Source organism: Euprymna scolopes, chromosome 41 (assembly GCF_053919585.1).
Source record: "Euprymna scolopes isolate OS-2025 chromosome 41, ASM5391958v1, whole genome shotgun sequence".
NCBI lineage: Eukaryota > Metazoa > Mollusca > Cephalopoda > Sepiida > Sepiolidae > Euprymna > Euprymna scolopes.
This window is the reverse complement of record NC_136522.1, coordinates 69,977,188-70,003,037: the sequence shown is the minus strand read 5'-3', so window position 1 is coordinate 70,003,037 and position 25,850 is coordinate 69,977,188. Positions and strand designations below refer to the sequence as shown.

At 31.5% G+C, this 25,850-nt stretch overlaps 1 protein-coding gene across 3 annotated transcripts in view; it reads left to right on the top strand.

Annotated features, from left to right (window-relative positions):
• The window catches only part of LOC145266607 (DNA-dependent protein kinase catalytic subunit-like), a 396,502-nt gene that overhangs the window by 148,353 nt on the left and 222,299 nt on the right, over positions 1-25,850 (top strand). For all 3 annotated transcript variants that reach the window (XM_080122502.1, XM_080122501.1, XM_080122503.1), the window contains 8 exons: positions 1,515-1,759; positions 4,596-4,731; positions 8,066-8,158; positions 12,768-12,832; positions 14,076-14,178; positions 19,834-19,961; positions 22,320-22,527; positions 23,609-23,787. In XM_080122502.1, coding sequence (XP_079978628.1) covers positions 1,515-1,759; positions 4,596-4,731; positions 8,066-8,158; positions 12,768-12,832; positions 14,076-14,178; positions 19,834-19,961; positions 22,320-22,527; positions 23,609-23,787 — 1,157 coding nt within the window. The remainder of the gene's footprint in view (positions 1-1,514; positions 1,760-4,595; positions 4,732-8,065; positions 8,159-12,767; positions 12,833-14,075; positions 14,179-19,833; positions 19,962-22,319; positions 22,528-23,608; positions 23,788-25,850) is intronic.

The window sequence follows — 25,850 nt, the reverse complement described above, 5'->3', positions numbered from 1 at the left end:
TTTTGATTTGAGTAATTTTATTTTTATACTTTCATAAACATATATCTATTATATAAATTCAAATAAAAAACTTATTTTTATAATTGCATAAACATATTTCTTATAAAATTTCAAATAAAGTGCAAATAAAGACTGTGTTATTTTTTATCTTTTTATAATTTTGTTAATTTTTATTGTATACTTTGCAATAATGTCCTTTTCTGATATTTGATTTTATTATCTTATTCTTATATTTATTTTAATCGTTTCACAATAGAAATACTGAAGAACAATAAAATTGAAGGAACTGATTTACTTTGTCATTGCTTCCGGTAGCAGACACGCCAGAAGTTAGGAATAATTCATAGTAAAAGGATTCGAACTTGCTATACCAGATTGTAAGTCAGTGTTAATATCCACTTCACCATCTCAGACCGGACCGGAAATATCAAAGAAAAAACTATTTAATTTAATTGCTTGAATTAAATTAAAAACGAACATCTCAAGTCATGCCAGGGATTACCACCATCATAGCATATTAGAGGAGGAAAAGGAAAAAGAAGATAAAACAAAAAGAAAAAACTGTCCAATTTCCTGAAGATAAATATGTTATTATTTGAAAAAAAAATTTTTAATTTTAATTTTATATTTAATAAATATCAATATTTATTAAAAACAATTTCGTACTTGTCTGGTATTTCTAACCATTAAATCTTGTTTCAAATTGTTAAAGTAGAAACAAGCTAAATTTAATAAGGGAAAAAAATTCTTCCATTCTCTCATCAAATAGTTTCTACAGTATTGGTTTTATTTATTGCAAAAAGAAACACTTCAAAATAAAAAAGAGGAAGAAAAAGAAGAAAAAAAAAAAAAAGAATAAATTGTCCAATTTCGTGAAGATGAATATTTTTTTATTCGAAAATTTGAAAAAAAAAAAAAAATTCAATTTTATTTTTAATAAATAGCATTATTTATTAAAAACAATTTCACACTTATATGTTAAATCTTTAAAAGAAACTAAATTCAATGAGTGAAAAAAAATTCTCTCATTCTCCCGTCAAATAGTTTCTACAGTATTGTTGTTATATGGTATAATACTAATGCAATGTTTTCATTAAACGTTTTTAGTTGAGACTCCCCGTGTCACCATTTTTTCTTCTTCTAACTTAACATTCAGCACTACTTGTGTCTCAAAATAAAAAAAAATACAGTTTAAAATAAAAAAAGATGAAAAAAAAAGAAGAAAAAACAAAACAAAAATAAAACAAAAGAACAAATTGTCCAATTTCCTGAAGATGAATATTTTACTATTTGAAAAACTGAAAAAAAAAATTTTTTTAAATTTCAATTTTATTTTTAATAAATAGCAATTATTATTAAAAAAAATTTCACACTCATCTGGTCTTTCTAACCGTTAAATCTTAAATTGTTATCAAGTATTTCAAACAGTAAATTCCTTTTTATAAGTAAATTATAGTTGGCTTCTGTATCTATGTTATGTTTTATTTGTTTTGTTTTTTTTTTCTAATTTGTAGTTGGAGATCTTTGTGGGAGTTATTTTAGACAAGCAGCCGTTGGGTTTGCAACGACAAGGCGTTCAAACGCATGGAGAATTACTCTTCACTCTGTATAAAGATAAAATAATCGACTACATCATCCGAAACAAGGATGCGGTCGTGCCTCTCCTGATGGAGAAAGTTCATGTTGATGGTCAGTTCATCGTACACATTTTGATAGAAACGTTGGAATGTATCACCAGAGACAAATCTCTTCGTAAAGGGTGAGTATATCCACAGATATCGTATGAGAAAATATGTCTGTAAAACACGATAAATCCAATTTCTTTAAATTTAAGTTCTACTTGGTGTTGCCCGGGATCAGTAAATATAAATCATGTTTTATTTCTTTTGATTATTTTCATTATCAACATAATTTATCTTCATACTAGCAGGTCTTCTGGTGTTGCCTGATTATTATCTACGCATAAATATTATATTTTGATTTATGCAGATTTCTTATTTATTATAATCAGAAATACCATACGTATGAAATGTAATGTTAAATTCCTTTAAAAAAAAAAAAATTAAGTAAAAATAAAAAATGGAAGGAAACTGAGACATGTGCATGGAATATTATGTTTTTTTAAACAGTTCACTTCTTGTAAGTAAAAAGAAAATACTCGAGCTGAGATCGAACCCAAAACCTAAAGAGAGTAGACCAAAAACTGACAAAGGAGTTTGGTAGGTAAAATTTTTTAAACAAATATATATATATATATATATATATATATGTTGTAGTGGGGGAGATCAAAACAATAGTAGGCAGAAGTGTTTAAAAAGAAAAAAAGAAATGTGGTAGTAGGCAGGCAGGCAGACTTGAACCCATAATGCGAAGGAGAAAAAAAGGTAAAAAAAAAAAAAATGTGAGTCTCAGCCAATGTCTCCATCTGCCGACCGGAAGTTTGGAACGTTAAAATTAAGGCTAGTCAATCGAAAGGAGAGGATGACTTGCAAAAAATGGTGACACAAAAACCGATCCCTCCTTGTAGAAAACTGGAAGGAATTAATGTTTCAGGCCAATTTTTCGATATTTGTCATCCGAGATATTGAGATTCAAAATGATATCGATCTTGTGAGGATCCGTGGCGTGTGTCAGAAGTTTTTGCAGACACACACACACGCACACATCTACATATATAAAAGGCAAAATGTGTGTTTGTGTGTGTGCATTTTTTTGTGTATGTCAGCCAAAGGCTTTTTTTCGAGTTACTCGCTCATTCTTATAACTTTTTATATGCTACCGAGATGATAGTATCTAAGATTAACGAAACGACTCGGCATGTATCTTTAATTTGGGCAACTTTTATGCGCAATTTTCGCCATATTTATTGGCCCACACATGTGTCTTTTGCTTTTCAGTATAAAAAGGTGAAACTGTGAAAACCAATTTGTGTTCTCTGACCTATGTGTCGAGATATCCAGAAAGCAAATAAGGTTTGATCAATGCTGGGGGAAAAACCCGTCATATCAGACAATTGCTATTCATTTGGAGAGGGGAAACAAACAAATACGCAGAAACTGGCTTGCAGCGCCAAACTTAAGTTAAATTCTTGCACATGTCAATTTCACTTTATAAACGTTAAATTAAGACAGTTTTTACTTCCTCTCCCCTCGTGGCCGAGCGGGTTAGATGTCAGTTTTTTTTTTTTCCCCTTCGTGTCAAGGCTTCGGGTTCGAGCCTACTTTCCTACCAAAACATTTTTTTTTTCTTTTACACCTCCAAACACCCGGCCAACGTTTTTTTTTTTTTTAAACATGGTTGTTTTGACCCCCTCCCCCCGAATACACACACACACACACACACACACACACACACACACACATCTGGGCAATGCCGGGCACCCCGCTAGTATGGAATAAGTCAGAAAAATTTTTTTTTTTTCTTTTACACCTCAAAACACCCGGCCAACGTTTTTTTTTTAATTTTATTTTTGTTTTGATCTACCCGTCCAACACACACACACACATCCGGGCAATGCCGAGCACCCCCGCTAGTTTTCTATAGATATAAAAGCGAAAATGTGTGTATGTATGTATGTTCGCTTTTTGTGTATGTCTGTAAAAGGCTTTTTTCGCTGAACTTCTCGGTCGGCTCATTCCTTCTTAAAACTTTTTATATCACATCTAAATCATAATATCTAAATGTTAAGAACGGGGGGGTCACGTGTGTATTTAATTTGCCTGACTTTCATGCGCTATTTTTTCCAGATTTTTAGATCGTCGCATGTATCTTTCGCTTTTCAGTATAAAAAAGCAAAACTGGATTCAAATCGGCAGTTCCCGGTGGTCTCCGGAAAACGATGTAAACGTTTGGTCAGTGTCAGCTTTTTTAGCGTCATATCAAACAATTGCTTTTGTCTGGACACTCCCCTAATAAACGGGGAGCTGGTTTTCCCCGAAAGTTGGCTAAAAACAAACAAACCGAATTATTGACCTCATTAAAAACTGTCCCGCAGAAAATGTTAACTGCTGCCTAGCTATTGTTCACGTCGTCATAACGATCGCAGAAAATGTTAACTCCACTATTTCCACTTGACCCTATTAAGTCATTAGGTGCGGGCACCTGTCAATTCTCTTCCTACTTAAATAAATTTAAACGTCTTTCAGTAACTCTTTCTTGCTGGCCGATTGGTTAACGTGTCATGTTTTTTTGGTTTTTTTTTTCACATTTTATTTTCCAACTTCACCTCAGGGCTTCAGGTTCAATCCTACCTACATATCAAAACTTTCCCCCCCCCGCCCCCCTGTTTCTCACCCGGGCAACACCGGGTACCCCCGCTAGTATATATATATAGAAGATGTAAATAATGTAAATAATTGAAAGTTTTATTATTTTAGACTTGGAACTGAGCTGTGTACTCAGCTCTTCAATAATTGGAACCGTTTTGATTTTCCAACTTCACCTCAGGGCTTCAGGTTCAATCCTACCTACATACCAAAACTTCAGCCCCCCCACCCACCCCATGTTTCTCACCCGTGCAACGCCAGGTACCCCCGCTAGTATATATATATAGAAGATGTAAATAATTTAAATAATTGAAAGTTTTATTATTTTAGAGTTGGAACTGAGCTGTGTACTCAGCTCTTCAATAATTGGAACCGTTTTGAGGGTTGGTGGAAAGACGATGCAAGTATGGATCAGCAAACAATGGCGCTCAGTTTTCTAAAGAAATTATTGCTCATCGATAGTCAGGTAAGATCTTTGATTTCTTTGTGTTTTTATTTTTATATAATTTTATTTATATATTAGTAGGCCACCCAGCATTGTCCGGTTGTAAAATATGCTTTAATATGATATTAATTTACGCAGATTCCACATTTATTTTTATAGAGTCAATTCTCTATTGATTATTATATTGTACCCAATATATAATAGTGATTTCAAAAGCCAAAAAGAAAAAAAAAATGTGTTATCAACTAGAATCGAAACCAAAACACGGCTTTATAACTTTGTCCGTTAGTTTATGACATAAATCGATACGTAAAAACTGCAAAAAGTAACATTGTTTAAACTGACTTTTAATCAGAGCATGCACAGAAAAATAAAGGGGGTATAATTGATTTATGCTAAGTCAATGTTAATGTTTGTTTTCAATTTTGACCCTTTAGCAGCTATTTAATTGGCTAATAAATAAAGCAGCTATTTAATTGGCTAATAAATAAAGCAGCTATTTAATTGGCTAATAAATAAAGCAGCTATTTAATTGGCTAATAAATAAAGCAGCTATTTAATTGGCTAATAAATAAAGCAGCTATTTAATTGGCTAATAAATCAAATCGAATTTGTTCCACAGGTCCAAATTCCATTTTATATATATATATATATATACAAGTTTCAAGTCTGTAGATCAAAAATTAACATGAGTTTAGTAGAGACCATCTCTCAGACAGACAAACAATGTCACTTTTATATATAGATAGACAATTATTTCGGTAACTTTTTCATCATTAAATTGAACCAAATTGTTCTAAAACAATTTGAAGATTGTGTTTCAATAGCAATCATCTTAAAGCAATGTTAGCCAGTCGCAAAATGCTCTTAAATATGATATTTTAATGCATGCAGATTTCATATTTATTATTATAGAGCAAATTCTCTGTTGATTATTATATTGTACCAAATATATAGTAGTAATTTCAAAAGTGAAAAAAAAAAAAAAAAATGATTTAGTGCCATCAGCTACAATCAAAACAAAAAAAAAGTGGATATACATTATGCTGCCAAACTCCCTACATAGTCCTCCTGGAGATTACGTCCCTGATAGTAGCCACCTACATCAAAGTGGCAATGTGCCTTGTTTGGGGTGAAAGTGTAATAAAAACAAAAAATATATATAGTCTTGTTCGTTATCACTCTTTGATTTCTTTGTTTTTTATATGCTTTTATTTATATACTAGCAGGTCACCCGGCATTGCCTGGTCATAAAATATACTTTAATTTATGCAGATTTTGTATTTATTTTTATGAAGTCAATTCTCTTTTGATTATTATATTGTACCCAATATATACTAATGATTGCAAAAGTTAAAAAAAAAAAAAAGAAATTTGACTTGGGTGCTGTTGCAATATTTTGGAGCTATAATGGGGTATGATCCCACACAGTCGGACGATTCTATTTATAAAGGATGCTGCTAAGAACTGACGAATCAAATTAATTAACGTTCTGATTGGTTGGTAGCAGAACGTTAATTAATTTGATTCGTCAGTTCTTAGCAGCATCCTTTATAAATAGAATCGTCCGACTTGGTAGCAGAGGTCCATAGATCGGAACTACGCTCTGCTACCAAGTCGGACGATTCTATTTATAAAGGATGCTGCTAAGAACTGACGAATCAAATTAATTAACGTTCTGCTATCAACCAATCAGAAACCAGAGTTGCTTCATAAATATTAAACCTTTTCTGGAGCAATTTCACATGTTCTTTTCCCGGGTTTCGACACAGTAAGAATACTTTGTTCTGTGGAACTGACTACTACAAACAAGTCACCTCCCAGGACTTGTGTGTAACACGAACCATCTGAAACTGTTCTGAAACTCAAAATGGCTTACACATCAACCAAAACATATAGTTATCATCTGTACTATATCCTTACGCACATAAAAACTTTAAAAATAGTATTGTAATATAAATGTATATTTGTGCATGCGTAAGAGAGTACTTTAAGTTAACATACACATGCCAAGTACCCATTTTTTTGCAATTTTGACCCCTTAGTAGCTATTTTTACTGGTTAACGACCAAATTGAATTTGTTCTACAGGTCCAAATCCTCTATATATCAAGTTTTAAGTCTGCAGACAAAAAATTGATAGAAGTTTGGCTGAGACCATTCCTCAGACAGACGGACAGACAAGGTCATTCTTATCTATATACCTCGCTGTGACATTTTTTCTCGCTCTGACATTTACATTGAAAGCCGGTTTTTCCTATTTAAAAATTACTAAAACAAACTTCTTAATAGATTCTGTCATGGATAAGCAAGCGACTATATCAAGGTTAACTAATTTGCATATTCCTTTGAAAAATAAACTTTAATTAATTATTCATTTTTATGGTTTATTATTAGATTATTGGTTTCATTTCACTACTACGTTGAATTCATTTTATGCATAGTTTCTACATTCTGCATAATTCTATAAAATTTAAGATGAAAACATCCTAGCACATGGAAACATATACATATATATATACACACCTATAAAGTTGAGGTTTTTCGTACTTTGACATTGATATTAAAAGCCTACTCTTCTGTTTAAAAATTATTAAAACTAACTTTATATGTTCAGTCATTGATGTGTGAGAGACTAAATAACGCTTAACTAATTTGCATATTCTCTGTGAAATGAATTTTGATTAGGAATTCATTTTTTATGGTTTCTTATTGGATTAATATATTATAAATAAAAAGTGTATTTTATGTCCGGACAACCTGCTAGTATAAAAGTGACCTTGTCGGTGTGTGTGCGAAAAGTCTCTACCAAACTCTTCTCTTAATATTTGATCTGCAGAGTTGAAATTTGATATATAAGGTATTTGAACCTGTAGCACATTTTTTATTTGTTTTTTTTAGCTGGCAAAAACTGCTGCTAAGCGGTCAAAATTAAAAACAAAACAGTTGACCTTGGCAGTGTAAGTCGACCTTGGCCGTGTAAGTCGAATGAAGCATTACTCCTGCTATTATTTTTGCACATGCGCAAAATTAAACATATATAGCTCAAAGTTGCTTACTTTTTCACCTTTCATATCCATGTGTCGGTAGAATAAAAACCAAGTGTGGAGCGTTAAACATTCTGGTTTCATTTCTAGCGGATGTTACCCAAGTCATATTTTTTTATAACAAATTTTATCTTTCTACTGGATTATTTTTTTGTAAATTTTTTGAAATTATACTAATTTCGACATGATATGTAATGATGTTTTCACCTGAAATGCGTTGGTTTAAAAGATCACCAATCTACATGAGCACCGACATTTTTTTTTGGAAAAAATTTTTACAATGAAATCTTTTTTTTTTTTCTATTTCAGATTCTTAGCAGTGTTAATAAACCTGTTTGTGGTCAGATTCATCAAATGTTTTCTTCATTATTGAAAAGTAAAAAAAACACTTTGTCATTCAAGGTAATTTTATTTTAATACATAGATGACATTGCCAATGCTTTGCAAAGAAGGTGAACTCCCTCTACCATGCTAGAAAACTGCTCACATCTGAGAATGTCTTATGTCTCTACGAAGTCGCTATTCCCTTATGCATGGAGTATTGTTGCCACATCTGGGTTGATGCATCTCTCGCTCTTAGACAGAGTCTAAAAATGTAGTGTGTGGAGTTGCTGTGCAAGATAGATTGTGGGGTAGTTAGTTGTTCTCTTTGTGTTTAACATAATATTCTGAATGGATGGCTTGTGTGCGTGCAGTGTGCAGTCAGCACCAACCCTATTCGGGTTTAACTGGCTTTCTCCGAAGAAGGAAGTTTCATGGGAGCATGAAATTCACAAGCGGTCACCAGTCGCATGTATATCCCCGTTAGGGGAGATGACGACGTTAGGTTTTTGCAACTCTTGCATTCAAGGTAATTTTATTTTAATATATCGAAGACATTGCCAAGACTTTTACAAAGAAGGTGGACTCCCTCTACCATGCTAGAAAACTGCTCACATCTGAGAATGTCTTATGTCTCTACGAAGTCACCATTCGCTTATACATGGAGTATTGTTGCCGTATCTGGGCTGGTGCATCTCTCCCTCTTAGGCAGAGTCTAAAAATAAAAGATTGTCTGTGTTTAGTTGTTCTGTTTGCATATGGCATAATATTCTGACTGGATGTCTTTTTATTTTTAAAAAAAAATTGTTCTTTTTTTTTTTATTGTTTGAAGAATGTTATTACATAGAGAAGGAAAAGATGAAAGAAACTAAACATATGTCGAATGGTATACTGGAACACAACTGTAAAGATGAGTACCCTGTATCTCTAAAAGGCCACAGTTCATCCATGCATGGAGTATTGCTATCAGATCGATGCTGTTGCATCTATCACTAGTCTCTCCCTCTTAGACAGGAGAAAAAAAAAGTCAAATATAATAGGTCGCGCACTGTTAGCAAAACTCCAACCTCTGTCCCATCGCCGCACTCCTATGCCTGTTTTACAAGTACTTTAATGGAATGTGCTCTGATGCACTTGTAGCACTTTTGCTCCCTTGATGTATATACTCCCGACAAACTCTTTATCTGTGCCTAAACCTAAACGTAGATTCCATGAACAAAGCTTTTTTCTTAGAACTGCACGCCTGTGGAATTGTCTTCCGTTTTCCTGCTTTCCGGCTAACTACAATATGGTTGTGTTCAAGTCTAAAGTAAATAAGTTCTTGATGAGCCGTTCCATATAAGTTATGAAATTTACCAAATTTTCATTACTAATGATTACTATATTGTCCAATTTCTACTGTACACTCTTTAACCCTTATCCTTGAGTGGCCTCTGGGCCTTGATAATGTGGTGATGCCTATGTAAAAAAAAAAAAAAAAAAAAAAAAACAAGCAGCAAAATCCCACCCTTTCACTGTTGAGCCTTCTACTCTAATAGTTTCATGTCTAGAACTGCTAGACTTTGGAATTGCTTCACTGTTTCTTGCTTTACTGACTCTACTAACCTGCAAAAGTTTAAGTGTCAAAAGAACAGACATCTTGCTGCTCAACTCCTCATTAGAATTCATCAGCACAAACATGAAAAATATCCAGTTAATAGAAAGGACAAAATTTGCAACAATAAGGTTATCCTTAACAGAATATCTAGATCACACTCTGCAAACATCCGATCTAAAAAGAGACCCGGAGTTAACCCTTGATAATACAATTCTGACATATGGGTGTGAGTCTTGGACAATCAACGAAGCAATAAGATGAGTGAACGTTCGGAGGCAGATGAGCGACGAATAGTTAGCATTTCTTGGCGCGAGAGAGAGAGAGCATCAAATGCTGAAGTTTTAAGAAGAATGAAGATCAATCGCCTGCAGATGCCGATCATCAAGGAAAGGCAGTGCCGCTTTGTTGGACACCTTCTGCACGGGGTATTGTTACCACATCTGGGCTGGTGCATCTATCACTAGTAACTCCCACCCTCCCCACTTGCACACACTCTTAGACAGGGTCCAAAAAAACAAAAAAATAAAAACAGAGTTTCCACCGTCTATGTTGCATCTGTTTGCTTGTTTTATATGTACTTTAATGGAATATGCTTTGACGAAATTATCTCACCCTCGATATATGAAGTGCCTTAAATAATCATCTTATCTTATCTCTCATCTCCGTCGTCTTCCAGGACGCTTCACCACCGAATCCACACGACTTCTCCAGTTCTCTCGATCTCGCATGACAGTTTGCAAGTCCCAAACACTTTCCAATCCTGTGTCCTGTAGCAATTTGTCAATGAAGGTCATTCTTCTTCTACCATGCTTTGGGTGTTCATCTGTTGAACTAGTTTGCTGGCTTCCTCTTCGCTGTGTCTCATACAGTGACCGGCTACTCTCATCCTTCACTGCTGTACTTTCAGTGATACTGGTGGTAGGTCACCGTAAAGCTGTTGGTTTGCTGCATGGCTCCTCCATAATGTATTGAGGACCATCCTAGAATCCGTGTGTAACAGCCATCCAGTCCCTTCTTCAGCACATTTGTAAGAGTCCATGTCTTAGTATCATAGAGAAGGACTGTTTCTACTGTGGCAACAAAGAGCTTTACTTTCAACTTTTCTGAGAGAGTGGACGACCATATCTTCCTCAACTTGTGACATGCATTCCATGTCAGTGCTTTTCTCACTTCAAAATCTTTTTCAGTGCTCTCTGACCATGCTCCAAGGTACTTAAAGTTTTCAACAACCTTGAGCAGAGTCCCATCAAGTGCTTTCAAACTCAACAAAAACATTTTTTATATTGAACTTGAAGGTTACCATATTGTAGTCGACCGGGAAGCAGACTGGTAGAACAATGTTTCATAGACGGGCAGTTCTAGGAAAGAAGCTTTGTTTATGGAATCTGTGTTTAGGTTTAGGCACAGATAGAGAGTAGGTATCTAAGGTATTTAAACTTTTCGACAACCAATTCAGTCAACGTGATTAAAGGCCTGTATCTCTGTTTTCTTGGCATTGCAGTACAAACCCACCAATCGCGCTTCCTCTTCTAGTTGGTTTGACCAATTAAATAAATGCAGGGAAAATAGTAGCTTACCTGACTAGTGTGGGTGTCATGTTCATTCGCTTAAAAAAAAAAAGGCTAAAATGGCAATGTCGCTTTTGTATTTGACGATTACGTGTGCATAACGCAAACTCTATGCAAATTAGTTTATGCAAGATGTCTAAAAACGGGAAAAGGAACAATCAGCGAGTTGAAAAACGCGTTATTCGAACGGATGCATATATTATCAGGATTATTGAAGCTGACTCAAAAGTTTGTAGGTGGGACAGAACACAGCATTAAAACTCAACTGAAATCAATTTTCAAGCTAAAATAAGTTTCCATACGTTTTTGTACAGGCATTTAAAATTGTCGTAGACTCTTGAAAATTCTGTTATTGATATACATCTAATGAGAACATCTCTACAAAGCCACCATTTGCCCAATCATGGAGTATTGCATCTACGACTGGTTTTTCCTTTTTAGACAGGGTCCAAAATAGACTCTCTAATCTAATAGGTTTTGCACTGTCAACCAAGCTGATTGTCAAGGTTGCTGCAAACAAGGTGGGCTCCCTTTACTGTGCTAGAAAATTACTTACACATGAGAGTATTCTTTATTGCTACAAAGCCACTGTTTGTCTATACATGGAATAGTATTGCCGAAAATGCAGATGATAACAAGAAAGAAAGAGGTTAGGTTATTTGTCAAAACAGGAAAAATGTATTTTTATTTTATTTTATTTTTACGGAAACTCATTTGTAACAATCACAGTTATCGTGTCTAAATAAAAGGAAATGTTTCTGTCGAACTCTGGAATTTGGACGGAATTCTTTATTTACTTCACGGGGAGTTCTGTCAACCATGACTGGATAGCGGTCCTAAATAATTTGCAATTGTATTTTTCTACTTGTCATGGCATCATGTTTTATTCCAAAAATCACAAAAAATTGATCAAGTATTTTTATTTTTGTTTAATAAAATAAAATTTTACAATTTTTAGCAGTTAATTGATAAGCAATTTTTTTTAGCAGTTAATTGATGAGCAATTTTTTTTAGCAGTTAATTGATGAGCAATTTTTTTAGCAGTTAATTAATGAGCAATTTTTTAGCAGTTAATTGATGAGCAATTTTTTTTAGCAGTTAATTGATGAGCAATTTTTTAGCAGTTAATTGATGAGCAATTTTTTTAGCAGTTAATTGATGAGCAATTTTTTTAGCAGTTAATTGATGAGCAATTTCTTCTAGAGAGATTATTAAGGGGAGGTAATTAGTGATAAATTTCGAATTTAATCAAATATGGCGATTGGTTTTTCTTGATTCAAGCACATCATAAAATATTATTTTCTTAAAATAAAAAAAAACTACTTGATCAAATTATATGATTTTTGGAATATGCCACTTTCATTCCATGACGAGAATGTATATCAGAAAGATTTTTCTGCATTTTTTTGTTTAAAATTTTCATTATAAGTGCAAGTCTAGATAAGTTTTTTTTTTTAGTAATCCAAGAAGAATTTTGGAGTTAACCAAAAAGTAATCTTTTTTTTTTTTTTTCTTCTTTTTTCAGTCAAGTATTTTGGATATTCTTCCATTTCTATGTGTGACTCCGGAGCCGTATAATAACCAACTAAAGTAAGTAAAATAGTTTTATTATTTATTAGCTGCGTCTGGAATCATTTTAGTTTGCCATTTTTATTTGTTTGTACATTTTTTTTTAACTTATACAGTAAAAGAATAGAAAATTTTAGTTGCAAGAGAGATAATTTTATACTTAATAAAAAAAATGAATTATTACCTTTGCTGCTTTTAATTTTTTTTTAGTTATTATTGAAAAATGTTTCTTGTATTCTTTAAATGCAAATTTTGGGGTTAGTAGATGTAGGAATGCCATCACATTTGACACAACGGAGGCATTGAGATGTAGAACGGCTATGGTAGCATAGAAGGAACTGATAAAGATGGCTTTGTAAAAAAGAGGGACAAATAAAGACCTGGCCAAAGATAAATTAATTTTAAATCAAATTTTTTTGGTTGGTAGATATAGAACAGTTGAAAAAACAAGGTTGGTTGATGAGGAAAGGTCAAATAAAACATGGTAGGAAGTGATAAGGATGGGTTTGAAAGAAAGAGGGATAAATAAAAACCTGGTCAGAGATTTGGAAGTGACGATATAAAAGCTGCCCTGTGGTGTTGCTGTTAGATGAGGCTGTCTGAAGATATCGGGTTCCGCTTCAAAAGTCTATGAAACATTGATGTTATTATGTTTTTCCTTTCCGTTTTGTATAACTCAATAATGTTCTGCAAAGTAACAAAACAAACATTTCCACTACAAAATAAGCAAAACAGATATTTGAAGCCATAAAGAACTTGAAGCATCAGGGCTTCACATTGTGAGTGAAACGGTCACATTTTGTGTGATTTTTCCAAGTGGCGTCTAGAAATGATGCTTGTCTTTTGGCGAAATTATTTTTATTCCATCAGTCATGATCTCAAATAATTTCTAATTGTACTCTTTATTGACTTTCAATGCAAGAATCCGAGTTGTAGTCAGTTCTTAAGTGACTGTCACTTAGAAATTGACTGCATTGTGGATTCTTGCATACAGACCTCCAAGTTCGAGGAAGGTTAGATCGATCGAAATATTATGAGAACAACATCCAAGATGAGAATAATAGTCTGAATAATTCAAAAAATACGAATTGTCATGCCTCATCTAAAAAATTTAGAAAAATCTTAGCAGTAACATACGTGAAACATTTTTCCATTTTTTATTTCTATTTTGATGTGTGTTTGTAAACAGGTAATACAAGACACAATGTTTGTTTTTAGAGCTTTATGCTTGATACTAATTTATAAAATTTTCTTCAATTTCTAGAGAAAGTTTGGAAAGTTTTGTCGCCGACAGTTTCCCTTTGAGCAGCCAAGAATTCCGACCACATAGTCCACCATACAATGACTACATCAGTGCATTGGACAATGTCAGTTCTTGAAAAATATTTATATATATATATATATATATATATATATATATTTTTTTTTTCATTTATTGCTTTTTCATTTTATTTATTGTTTTTAAGTTTATTTAATTTTTTTTTTTTAAGTTTATTTAATTTTTTTTAAGTTTATTTAATTTTTTTTAAGTTTATTTAATTTTATTTATTGTTTTAAAGTTTATTTAATTTTATTTATTGTTTTAAAGTTTATTTAATTTTATTTATTTTTTAAAGTTTATTTAATTTTTTTTTTAAGTTTATCTAATTTTTTTAAAGTTTATCTAATTTTTTTTAAGTTTATCTAATTTTTTTTAAGTTTATTTAATTTTTTTTAAGTTTATTTAATTTTATTTATTGTTTTTAAGTTTATTTAATTTTTTTTAAAAGTTTATCTAATTTTTTTTAAGTTTATTTAATTTTTTTTAAGTTTATTTAATTTTATTTATTGTTTTTAAGTTTATTTAATTTTTTTTTAAGTTTATCTAATTTTTTTTAAGTTTATTTAATTTTTTTTAAGTTTATTTAATTTTATTTATTGTTTTAAGTTTATTTAATTTTATTTATTTTTTAAAGTTTATTTAATTTTATTTATTTTTTAAAGTTTATTTAATTTTATTTATTTTTTAATTTATTTAATTTTATTTTTTTAAATTTATTTAATTTTATTTTTTTAAATTTATTTAATTTTATTTATTTTTTAAGTTTATGTAATTTTATTTATCTATTTTTTATTTACGTATTAAATTTTGTTTATTTTTTAAATTTATTTTTTAAATTTTATTTTCAGAATTGTATTTATTTTTAATATTTATTTTTATTTATTTTTGAATGCTATTTATTTTTTAAATTTAAAATGTTAATTTTTTTATTTTTATTTTATTTTATTTATTTCTAAAATTTATTTTTATATTATTTATTTTATTTTTATTTTATATATTTCATTTTATTTCTTTTTAAATTATTTTTAAAATTTTATTCACTTATTTTATTTATTTGATTTTGTTGTTATTTATGAAAACTTTTTGATGTAAGAACTTGTAAGAATGAGTCAATATTGAAATTAACTGGCCATGTTGTTTTGTTTTTTTTTATGAAATGTTCAGTGATGGAGGACCCGTATGTATCTAGCAAAATTGTATGATTTCATTTCTGATTTTGCTAAGTATGTTTTATTGACATCTGCTATCTAATCTTGCACACTGTTTAAATTTTCATATCTATTTTTCTTTATTTTGGCATTATTAATATTAGTGAAAAGATGTGGGAACATGAACAAGAAGGTGGACGATAGACCTCTGAAGGTGTCGGTGGGAGAAATCGTTTTGATTAAAGCACCAAATTAAACCAGACCCTTTTGGCGTCTGGGCAAAGTGCTCAGACTCATCAATGGGGCCGATGGCAGAGTTCGTTCGGCCTGTGTGCTGAGAGACGGTTGCGAACAGGTCCACTCCCTAAAACATCTGTTTCCCCTAGAACTAAATGCCACTTCTGTGCCATCTTCTACAGAATTCGTAGAGGACCGGGGGGGGGGGGTCCTTTCTTTGTCCGACCTGTTCCGTCGCAATTGACGGATCAGCTCCCATGGTGTGCTGTGATGCCTGTGACATTTGGTATCATTTCGACTGTGTTGGGCTAAGTCAACAGGACACCTTGGGGGAATGGAGTTGTCCGAATTGTTTGGAAAACTAAAAATTTTAACCTTCTCTTTCCTTAACCTCGGCTGTTGCCATTAGACTTACGTTAAAATATAATTCTTAAAATGACTAATATTGGCAACCTAGAAAAAGTAAATTATTTATAAAAACTAACTCGTCACGTAGAGATAACTCATAATTACCTTAAATAAAGGTGCTAAACCTATAACAGTTTGTTAGGTCCTTGCAACTGACTATTTCAAATGTCCATTAAGTGACATAGATTAATTGTAATTAGTATTAGAAAAAAATAATAGATACCTATTCCTTTTTCTTTCTTCCCTTGGCAGTGTGTTGGAAATTGCACACGGGAAGGCGAGCCTGATTGGTTGAGGCGCTGAATGCCATGTTTTCTTTTCCCCCACTCTTTATCTGTGCCTAAATCAAAACGTGGATTCCATGAACAAAGCTTCTTTCTTAGAACTGCACGCCAGTGGAACTCTATTCCGTCTGCCTGCTTCCCACCTGACTACAACTTGGATGTCTTCAAGTCCAATGTTAACAAATTCCTAATGAACCGCCCTCTTAAGTAAACACTTGATCAAATCTCCACACTAACATACTGTACTTGCCTTATCCCTGAGTGGCTTCCGGGCCTTGATAAGTGGTGACCACCATGTAAAAAAAAAAAAAAAGGCTTTTGATTGGACCTCTAAAACTTCCTGTGCGCGCAGTTTTTAAAACTTCAGATATTTTCGTTTTCTTTGCAAAAAACCCTGCTAGGGGCAAGATGCTAAATTAAGTATCTCCCTAAAAGGGACTGGCTCAAGGTTAACCATGCTTGGAGCTCCATTTTCCTGAAATTCATTGTTAGGTTTTTATGTGAACCTCAAATATAAACAAGTGTTTACGATAACACAAAAATATATAACGAAATAAATAACACAAAAATATATGAAAATCGAAATATTTATTGAATAAAAAAAATTTATCAAAATATAATTTTAATGTATTAATATAATTTCTTTTCAGTGAGTGATTTAATGTATCGAAATATAATTTTTGTTTGTCAATGTAGCAAATTAGAATTTTAAAAACATGAAAAGTTTATAGAGGTTTAAGAATAATATTTTTTTACAGAAAGATTGTTTTTTTGTTCTATTGTGAGATATATCAAAATTCCAAAACATGAAACATTTATAGAGGTTTAGGAATAATTTTTATTTTTTTTTACACAGTAAAATTGTATAAACATATATCAAAATTTAATTTCTGTTTGTCAATGTAGCAAAATAGAATTTTAAAAATATGAACTTTACTCCCGATCTGAAATGGAACACATATATCAAATCCATTACCAAGGTTGCTGGAAAAATGGTAGGATCCTTCTACCGCTCCAGGAGATATCTCACTCCTGATGCAATTCTCTACCTATATAAAAGCCAGGTACGGCCAATGGAGTACTGTTGCCACATCTGGGCAGGAGCTGTTAGAAGCAGCTTATCCTGCCTTGACAGTTCAAAATAGACTTTGTAGCTTAGTGGGGGATGCCCTTTTCTCTTCCCTGCAACCTCTTTCACACAGAAGACACATCGCGAGCCTGTCTCTGCTTTATCGTTATTTCCATGGCAAGTGCTCATCTGAGCTTCAATCTATGGTCCCCCCCTCGCCAAACTTTCACGAAAAATACTCATCTAGCCAAAATCACTATCAATAATTTCCCACACTCTTTATCTATGCCTAAACCTAAATGTAGATTCCATGAACAAAGCTTCTTTCTTAGAACTGCACGCCTCTTCTGTTAGCCTACTTTCCAGCTGACTACAATCTAATTGTCTTCAAGTCCAACGTAAACAAGTTTGTGATGAACCGTCCCCCTAAGTAATCCAATTTACAAACTTTCCACAACTTTATGTATACCATTTATAATTGTTGTAGAACTGAACGCCAGTGGAACTCTCTTCAGTTTGCCTGCTTTCCAGCTGACTACAATCTGATTGTCTTCAAGTCCAACGTAAACAAATTCTTGAGGAACCGTCCCCCTAAGTAATCCAATTTACAAAATTTCCACTACTTATGTTTACTACACTATAATCCCATTGACTAATGTATACCCATTAACCCTTATCCTTGAGTAGCCTTTGAGCCTTGATAAGGTATGATTCCTGTGTAAAAAAAAAAAAAAAAAAAAAAAATTAACAAAAAAAAAACCCCATAAAACCAGACAAGGTATTCATTTATTCTACTAGCTAAGAGTCATTTAAAATAAACTCCATGGATGGGTTCCATACCTGTACCTGGCTCTTCATGCCATGCACACACCTCTTATCACCAAAACACCTCATTCATGCTGTTATTTAATTATCAGAATTGGAGCATAGACAAAACATGAAGCCACTTGATATAAGGAGCTAAAAAAAAAAAAAATAATACTTGAAAACCAAAAACTTGCCAATGATAAGTTTTGCTTTGAATAGATTCTAACCGAGAAAACAGCAATTCTTTTCCTTTTTGTCAGAGACATCGCTCCTGGAATACAAGGACTAAAGGACAAAATATTATATAGGAAACAAGCTTTGTTAGGCCAACTTCAAAATAAGAGAAGCGAGAGTTACCTATCTGCTGAAAATAAACCTAAGATCCATTTTCTACTCTACTTTTTTTTCTTTTTTTTTTTACACAGTGATCACCACTTATCAAGGCCCGGAAGCCACTCAGGGATAACGGTTATTGCAAGTACATTACGTTAGTGTGGAGATTTGATGAAGTGTTTAATTAAGGGGGCGGTTCATTAGGAATTTGTTAACATTGGACTTGAAGACATCCAAGTTGTAGTCCGGAGGGAAGCAGGCAGACGGAACAGAGTTCCACAGGCGTGCAGTTCTAAGAAAGAAGCTTTGTTCATGGAATCCGCATTTTGATTTAGGCACAGATATAGAGTGGGGGAAATTTTTCACAGCGGATTCAGCTAGACGGGTGTTTTTTGTGAAAGATTGACGAGGGGGGACCAGAGATTGGAGTTCAGACGAGCACCTGCCATGGAAATAACTTTTTAACCGCTTCCTGCAACTGCCAAGAAGCAAGAGTTTAATGCAATGTATTGAGAATGCTAATATAAGATTAATTTTAAAAAATTTTTCTTATTTTTATTTATTACAATCGAAGCATAGGTAAGAGTTGGTGCTTGTTTAACCGGCTTCCTCTGAAGGAGGAAGTTTCATGGGAGTATGAAATTCACAAGCGGTCCCCAGTCGCATGTATATCCCCGTTAGGGGAAATGACGATGTTAGGTTTTTGCAATTTTTGCAGGGAGGTGTCGACATCCTCCTACGTACAGCACCTAGAATTCCCAAATTGGTCACCCATTTTAGTAATGACCAGGCTCAACGTTTCTTAACTTCAGTGATCTGACGGGAACCGGTGTGTCAACGTGATTATTCCGTATGCTTGTGTAATAGCAAATGTTATAAGTGTAGTATCAGAACAGATACTGCACTTTGTTTTTAACAAAAATGGGCCACACCTCCCCCCAAAATATCATATATTATGTTATTAAATGTCTGGTTTCTTGCAAATTCTTATCTGCCTAAAATTAACCCGAAGTCAAATGCGTCTAAATCTGCTTTTAACCATATTTTGCCATGAAGACACGCACGTTCACAAAGAAGCAATATTGAAGGTTTTGGAGTCTTTTACAAAACGGTAAATTGTTTTATTTTAGTGATCCGCTGTGAGGAACTTCTGTCATTACTAACCAGCAGAGCATTACCATTATTAATCTGGTGCTGCCAGATCAGGCTGTCTGAAGATACTGACTTCCTGATCTAAAATGCACCAAACATTTGTGTTATTGTGTATTAGAACAGGTACTACACTTTGTTGCTAGCTAAAACTTTCAAAAAAACTTATTGTATGTTTTTAATGACGTTATTAAATGTTTGATTTTTAATGACGTTATTAAATGTTTGATTTTTAATGGCGTTATTAAATGTTTGATTTCTTTTAGATTCTGATGAGCTTAAAATTAACGCAAAGTCCGATGCTTCTGAATTTGCTCGTAACAATATTTTGCCGTGAAGAGAAGCATGTTCATGAAGAAGCAATGTTGAAGGCTTTGGAGTCTTTCATAAAACGGTAAAAGCATGTCTTCATTTGAAAATTCTGTTAAAATAATCCTATTTAAATTTTATTAAAATAATTCTATTAAAATTGTATTAAAATAATTATTCCTATTAAAATTGTATTAAAATAATTATTCCTATTAAAATTGTATTAAAATAATTATTCCTATTAAAATTGTATTAAAATATTCCTATTAAAATTGTATTAAAATAATTATTCCTATTAAAATTGTATTAAAATAATTATTCCTATTAAAATTGTATTAAAATAATTATTCCTATTAAAATTGTATTAAAATAATTATTCCTATTAAAATTGTATTAATATAATTATTCCTATTAAAATTGTATTAAAATAATTATTCCTATTAAAATTGTATTAATATAATTATTCCTATTAAAATTGTATTAATATAATTATTCCTATTAAAATTGTATTAATATAATTATTCCTATTAAAATTGTATTAAAATAATTATTCCTTTTGAAATTATATTAAAATAATTATTCCTTTTGAAATTATATTAAAATAATTATTCCTTTGGAAATTATATTAAAATAATTATTCCTATTAAAATTATATTATAATAATTAATTCTATTAAAATTATATTAAAATTATATTAAAATAATTAATCCTATTAAATTATATAAAATAATTAATCCTAATAAAATTATATTAAAATGATTAATTCAATAAAAATTATATTAAAATAATTAATCCTAGTAAAATTATCCTATTAAAATAATTAATCTTTGTAAATGTATCCTATTAAAATTATATTAAAATAATTAATTCTATTGAAATTATCTTATTAAATTTATATTAAAATAATTAATTCTATTGAAATTATCTTATTAAAATTATATTAAAATAATTAATTCTATTGAAATTATCTTATTAAAATTATATTAAAATAATTAATTCTATTGAAATTATCTTATTAATATTATATAAAAATAATTAATCCTATCAAAATTATATAAAAATAATTAATCCTATTAAAATTATATTAAAATAATTAATCCTAATAAAATTCTATTAAGATAAGTAATTCTAGTGAAATAATCCTATTAAAATCCTATTAAAATATATCCGATTACAAGGGTTGTTCCAAAAGTAAAACCTCCTAATTTTTTTCTTACTGAAAAAGTTGAGGAACTACGAAGACATTAAAATGAGCGACATTTTGTTATTCAGAATTTATTTTTCGACATAGTCATCATCGGGTCAATTTATTTTTCGACATAGTCATCATCGGGTCAATTTATTTTTCGACATAGTCATCATCGGGTCAATTTATTTTTCGACATAGTCATCATCGGGTCAATTTATTTTTCGACATAGTCATCATCGGGTCAATTTATTTTTCGACATAGTCATCATCGGGTCAATTTATTTTTCGACATAGTCATCATCGGGTCAATTTATTTTTCGACATAGTCATCATCGGGTCAATTTATTTTTCGACATAGTCATCATCGGGTCAATTTATTTTTCGACATAGTCATCATCGGGTCAATTTATTTTTCGACATAGTCATCATCGGGTCAATTTATTTTTCGACATAGTCATCATCGGGTCAATTTATTTTTCGACATAGTCATCATCGGGTCAATTTATTTTTCGACATAGTCATCATCGGGTCAATTTATTTTTCGACATAGTCATCATCGGGTCAATTTATTTTTCGACATAGTCATCATCGGGTCAATTTATTTTTCGACATAGTCATCATCGGGTCAATTTATTTTTCGACATAGTCATCATCGGGTCAATTTATTTTTCGACATAGTCATCATCGGGTCAATTTATTTTTCGACATAGTCACCATCATTGTCAATGAACTTTTGTTAGCAATGAATGCTGGTGATGCATAGGTGTCCCGAGTGTGCTTTGTCATACATGGGTCATTCATTGACGCATCTTTGCTTCTAACAAACTCAAAAGTTGAAGAGCTATGAAAACAAGAGTGGTACCATTGAAACGAATGACAGGAATTCACTGGCACATCTCTTCTTCTAATACACGTCCGTGACAGTTTGCTTTCTTAGATTCTCACACCGTCAACATCTGCAACTGAGAGATGAAACTTTCAAGTCATAAATGCGTATGGTCAGTTGTAATAAGATTGCAATTTTCAAATGACTTCTGATCCATTCGGGCAGAATAAAATATAGGGGGCGTAACTTTTGGAACATGTCTCATATTTTAATTTTCTTTTTCTTTTTTTTAATTTTATTTTATTTATTTATTTTTTTTTAATTTTTTTTTTTTAGAGTTCCCAGTTTTGGAACATGTCTCATATTTTAATTTTCTTTTGTTTTTCTTTTTTTTTATTTTATTTTATTTATTTTATTTTTTTTTTTAGAGTTCCAAGTGTTGAGCAGAATCAGTTTGCCGAGATTCCGTTTAACCTTGCCATGAAAGTTGAAAGCTGTCCAATAAATGTACTCAAATCATCCATCTTGAAAATATGTCTGCCGCTATTAAGATCCATGTCCAGAGCTGCACTGATCAAATTCTTTTCGGACAACATCTCACAAATCATGAACATTCTCGAAACTAAACTGATGAAGGTAAAAACAAAAAAAAAAAAAAATGCAGAAAGCTTTCTATTTTATATCCCGCTTCTGACACCTCGTGGTGTTAGTTGCTAAGTTTTAGACATAGGAAGATGAAACATAAATTTTCGGTCCATATCCAGAATTCAACCTAATTAAAAACACAAAAATACAGAAAAATCGTCACAAAACAAAAATGTCAAATTCCAAAAATCACATAAATTGATCAAGTATGTTTTATGCGTATATATATATATATATATATATATATATAGAGAGAGAGAGAGAGAGAGAGAGAGAGAGATAGAGCAAGAGAGAAAATAACTTTTTTAGTTTTTAGCAATTTAAATAGTAAATTCTCTGCTTTTGATCTTGGTAGTTCGAAGTAAATTGTCTTCCTTTATTTAAAAATCAAATTTGTTTCAACATAAAATTTTGTTTTTTTTTTTAATAAAAATTTACAGTATATATATTCTGTAAATTTTCATTCTATACCACAAAAGTAAATTCACAAGCATGATATTTTTGTTTGTTTTTTTTTTTTCATAAATACACAGGCAAATTTTTATATTTACGTTTTCCATAAGTGTCACATATATGTTTCATTGTGCATATAGCCGATGCTGCCATCATACAAATCATCAGAGACAGGAATATATTCTAGTCAGTTACTCTAGTCATGCTAGTATATATAAGAAAAGGAGTTGTGTTTGAAGGCTATATCAATGCAGTTCGTAGGAAACACTGTGGACACAAGTTAGTATATAAAAAATAATGACAATATTAGGAGGAAGTTTCAGTAATTTTCAGTTATATTACGTTTATTTATAATATGTCGTAATATAGTTGAAGATTATTGAAAATTCCTTCTAATATTGTCATTATTCTTTTATATACTAACTCATGTCCACGGTGCTTCCTACGAACCGCATTGATATAGCCTTCAAAAAAGGACACAACTCCTTTCACACTACACACAATGCTTCAAACAAACTATAACATTCTTCTCATATAAACCTTCATTGAATAAATATTTTTTTTTTTCTTTAGTGATGTATCGAATGTTGCTAATGTTTTCACTATATTTTTGTTTTAGTGGTCTGAGGACATATTGGAAAGGCAGCTGACAAAACAGCTCTGTTGCTTCCAAATTCTCCAAGTGATGTATTTCCGTTTGGATAAAGAGGAAGTAAACACCAAATCTTCATCGATTAACAAAGTCTACTGCGAAGGGAAAGATCTGGTCGGAAATGAATTAACAAAAACAATCACAAAGTAAGAAAACTATTTTCTTTGTCACAAACCACACACTCACACACACACACACACACACACACACATATATATATATAAAAAACATCTTGAAAAAGAGTTAAAAACATATTTAATTTTAAAAAGGAAGCACACGATAAGTGGATAGTCTTAAAATTAAATATGTTTTTAACTCTTTTTCAAGATGTTTTTTAACATGTTTTATTAATCATTTGTTCATATTATAAGCTCTATTTCCTTTTCGGTTTTATTGAGCTTTTACATCTGGTTGAGATTAATTTACTTGTAAATATTAACTCTTTAATATTTATAATATATTTTAAGTTTACCATTTTGATTACCTTGGTAAACTTATTGTAATTTTTATTTCTTTATATATATATATATATATATATATATATATATATAGAAAAAAAAAGAAAAGCGATTGTTACACTGAAAACGTACACAGTAAAACAATATGTTTTATTGTCGCCTTGATTATTTATTTGTAACGCAAATTAAAAAAAGAAAACATTTTCGGAGTTATTTCTGTTGGTAGTGTAGAAGAAAATGTATGAATGTTTTTAAGAAAGGTGTATTAAAAAATGGAGAATAAATTTAAAAAAAAAAAAAAGGGAAGACGGTGGATAAATCGCCATTGTAAAATGCTCTTATGGATGCAAGACGTATACCTCATAGGATATCTAAAAATGTCTATTTTTTACCTGCAAGGTGACTTCACACGCCAAAGCGGGAGTTTGACAAACTTCAAAGAAGGAATGCTTTGACCGGATCTCTTTGAATTCTGAAAATAAAAATAGAAAGAAAATAAAGATAAAATTCATTTATAAAAAGAGCTTAGCAGAGAGGGTAACAAATTAATTTTACATTTTCTTTCATTATAGGCACACCATACAGATTTTTCTTTAAATAGAAACACTTATGTATAAATACGTTTAGAAAGCCGTCCAACGCAAAGAATAAACACTTTAAAAGCATGTTTATCAATATATTTCGGTGAAAACTCGCCCTCAAATTTTTTTTTCTTTTACGCTGCATCGACTTTATAAAAAATATATATATATATATATATATATATACAGCAGAACACCGAGATATGGCATCAATCCAGTCTGGGGTTGGGATCATAAGGTAAAAAAATCACTGTATGGCAGGGCCTAAGCAAAATTTTATACCGTATATATTGAAAATTAGTAACAAAATTCAGTACAGTATATAATACACACGTATATAATCAAATAACGTTATAAATAATGTAAGGCAAGGCAAATACCGTAACCAGGGGTCGGAAAAACATTTTGTTCCATATCATAACCTGGAAAAAACGTATCCTAGGGTCACCATATCCCGGGGTCATACTGTATATATATATATATATATATATATTCATTTCAATTACTACAAAACATTAATCACCAATCATGTTTTTTTATTAAAGGCAAATTTTTATATTTACGTCTTTCTGTATATGTCTTACACGTTTCATTGTGCATATAGCCGATGCTGCTATCACACAAATCATAAAAGACAAGAAACTACCCACCATCTGGCGGCTATTTAATCTTTTAAAATGTATAACTTAAATTACATCTCTCTCTCTCTATCTCCCCCTATCTCTCTCTTTTTTTTTTAATCTCTCTCTCTCTTCCCTTTCTGTTTCTCTGTCTCGCCATCACTCACTCTCTCCCTGCCCCTATATTTCTTTGTGTGGAAAAGATGTTTTCCTTCACCTGGGTCCTGGATATGACCTTAAACTATATCCAGTGGTGACGCCCCAGCTTATGGGCTTTGGGGAGTGTGGAGCCACCCTTTAATTACCATTGCTCCCAGGTCCACTCTGACCCGGAGTGGTAGTACCTGTTCGGGTCCCAACTATGGGTTAAATAGAAACCGACGTGAAAACAACAAATATATTCTATTAAAAATTTTTTCTTCAAAATTTTTGGATTCGGCATTAAATAACCCGAAAATATGCCGTAAACCAAAAACAACCAACCAACCAATCTACCCTTTTCTTTTTTCTTGTTCTTCACCTGATTTTCTCTCTTTTAACCCTAGTGATG